The sequence below is a fragment of the Papilio polytes genome, unplaced genomic scaffold (assembly GCF_000836215.1).
Source record: "Papilio polytes unplaced genomic scaffold, Ppol_1.0 DF820956.1, whole genome shotgun sequence".
NCBI lineage: Eukaryota > Metazoa > Arthropoda > Insecta > Lepidoptera > Papilionidae > Papilio > Papilio polytes.
The window spans coordinates 32,304-34,024 of record NW_013528248.1 but is presented as its reverse complement, the minus strand read 5'-3'; the positions used below and the strand labels follow the sequence as shown (position 1 = coordinate 34,024).

At 35.6% G+C, this 1,721-nt stretch overlaps 1 protein-coding gene across 1 annotated transcript in view; it reads right to left on the bottom strand.

The window, feature by feature from the left end:
• Window positions 1-1,721, bottom strand: part of LOC106109936 (cleavage and polyadenylation specificity factor subunit 1) — a 20,950-nt gene that overhangs the window by 8,491 nt on the left and 10,738 nt on the right. The window contains exons 14-15 of the mRNA XM_013291594.1: window positions 1,640-1,721; window positions 522-710 (exon numbers count right to left, since the gene is read on the bottom strand). Of these exons, the coding sequence (XP_013147048.1) occupies window positions 522-710; window positions 1,640-1,721 (271 nt within the window). The remainder of the gene's footprint in view (window positions 1-521; window positions 711-1,639) is intronic.

The following is a 1,721-nucleotide window of genomic DNA, read 5'->3' as shown; positions in this document are numbered from 1 at the left end:
TTAATATGCGTAACGGCGTTTATGGGATTGCTGGGCTTCATTGTACTAACTTTAACAAACATCCACTGCCCCTTTTTAAATTATTAATATTATAAATGCGAAAGTTTATATGGATGTTTGTTAGTTTGTAGACTAAACGATAGATCGGATTTCGATGATATTTGGTTATAGCTAGACTATAGGCTAGACACTTTTTTAATCCCACGCGGATGGAGTCGCGGACGAACATAGTATGTTACATAAAGTTTTGCTCATTTTTTTTACATCTTTCTGTTTGTGACAACCTAGCAGATTATCCTTGGGCAGTTATTTATTTATACGTTACTAGCTGTTGCTCCCGACTTTGTCCGCGTGAAATTAAAAAATATTGAAAAACAAAGCCTATGTTACAGATGAATTATCTTTCTAACGGTGAAAGAATTTTTGAAAATCAGTCCAGTAATTTTTGAGTTATTTCAATAAATACAAAAATACAAATCTATCCTCTTTATAGTAAATATATTGAAAGAGCGAAGTTTTACCTGATATATCATAAGTGGTTCTCCTTCCATACGTAATAATAATAATACTCTCGTGGCTTTATGTCCTAAGCCCACAATAAGCATTTCCTTTAACTTATCGACTGCTGCGTTACGGTTTCCTGTCGAGAATTCATCCTCGTCCATTGAACTGGTCGCTATCGGCACTGATTCCAAACTATCCGCTAATATCTATAAAGAAATTATATTATTAATATAATAAACGAGCTGTTGCCCGCGACTTTGTCCGCGTGGTATTAGAAAACATACAAACTATAAAAATAACAAAAAGCTACGTATCCCTCGGGAACCGGACATTTCTCTGGGATGAACCTTATCCCATGTGTACTCCAGACTTTGTTTTATATCTGTGCCAAATTTCAATAAGATATGTTGCACCGATGCAGAATGATCGAGTGAACATTAAAAAACTAAATGAATCCCTCCGGAACCATAACTATTCCCGGGATAAAAAGTAGCCTATGTGTTCTTCCAGACTATGCTCTAAACCTGTGCCAAATTTCATAGAGATCCGTTCAGCCGTTTAGGCTACAAACGCTAACAAACATCCATCCATCTAAACTTTCGCATTTATAATATTAGTAAGAAGTAAGATAAGAAAGTTTAGATGGATGTTTGTTAGAGTTTGTAGCCTAAACGGCCGAATGGATCTGGATGAAATTGGGCATAGATGTAGAATATAGTTTGGAAAAATACATAGGACGGATACGGTTACGGTAATTATTATCCAATAGCAAAGGTTGTAATTTTTGCATTTGAATTTTGCTATTTATAGTTTAACAAATATAAACAATTATTAATTTCAATAGTAATAATCAAACAAAGCCTATGTTATTATATAACCTTTCTAATAGTGAAAGAATTTTTAAAATCGGACCAGTAGCTTTTGTGTGAATGAAATACGTACAAAAATACAAATTTATAATTGAATACAGATCATGCTGGTAACATTTAATGTTTGATGTCGTGTTTGGCGAATGTTTGAAGGAAGTTTGAAGATGTTTGAAGTAGTTTGAAGAACGAAAGATCAGTTTAGATTTTGCCCGGTGCATGATTGATAATGTTTGAAGGTGTTTGATGATGTTTGAGGTGAGGGTTACCCTGTGGCCCGCGCAGACGTCCCTGACGAGGAAGCAGAGCCGCATCTCGGGCAGCGAGTAGAGCTCCAGGTTGCCGTTGTCG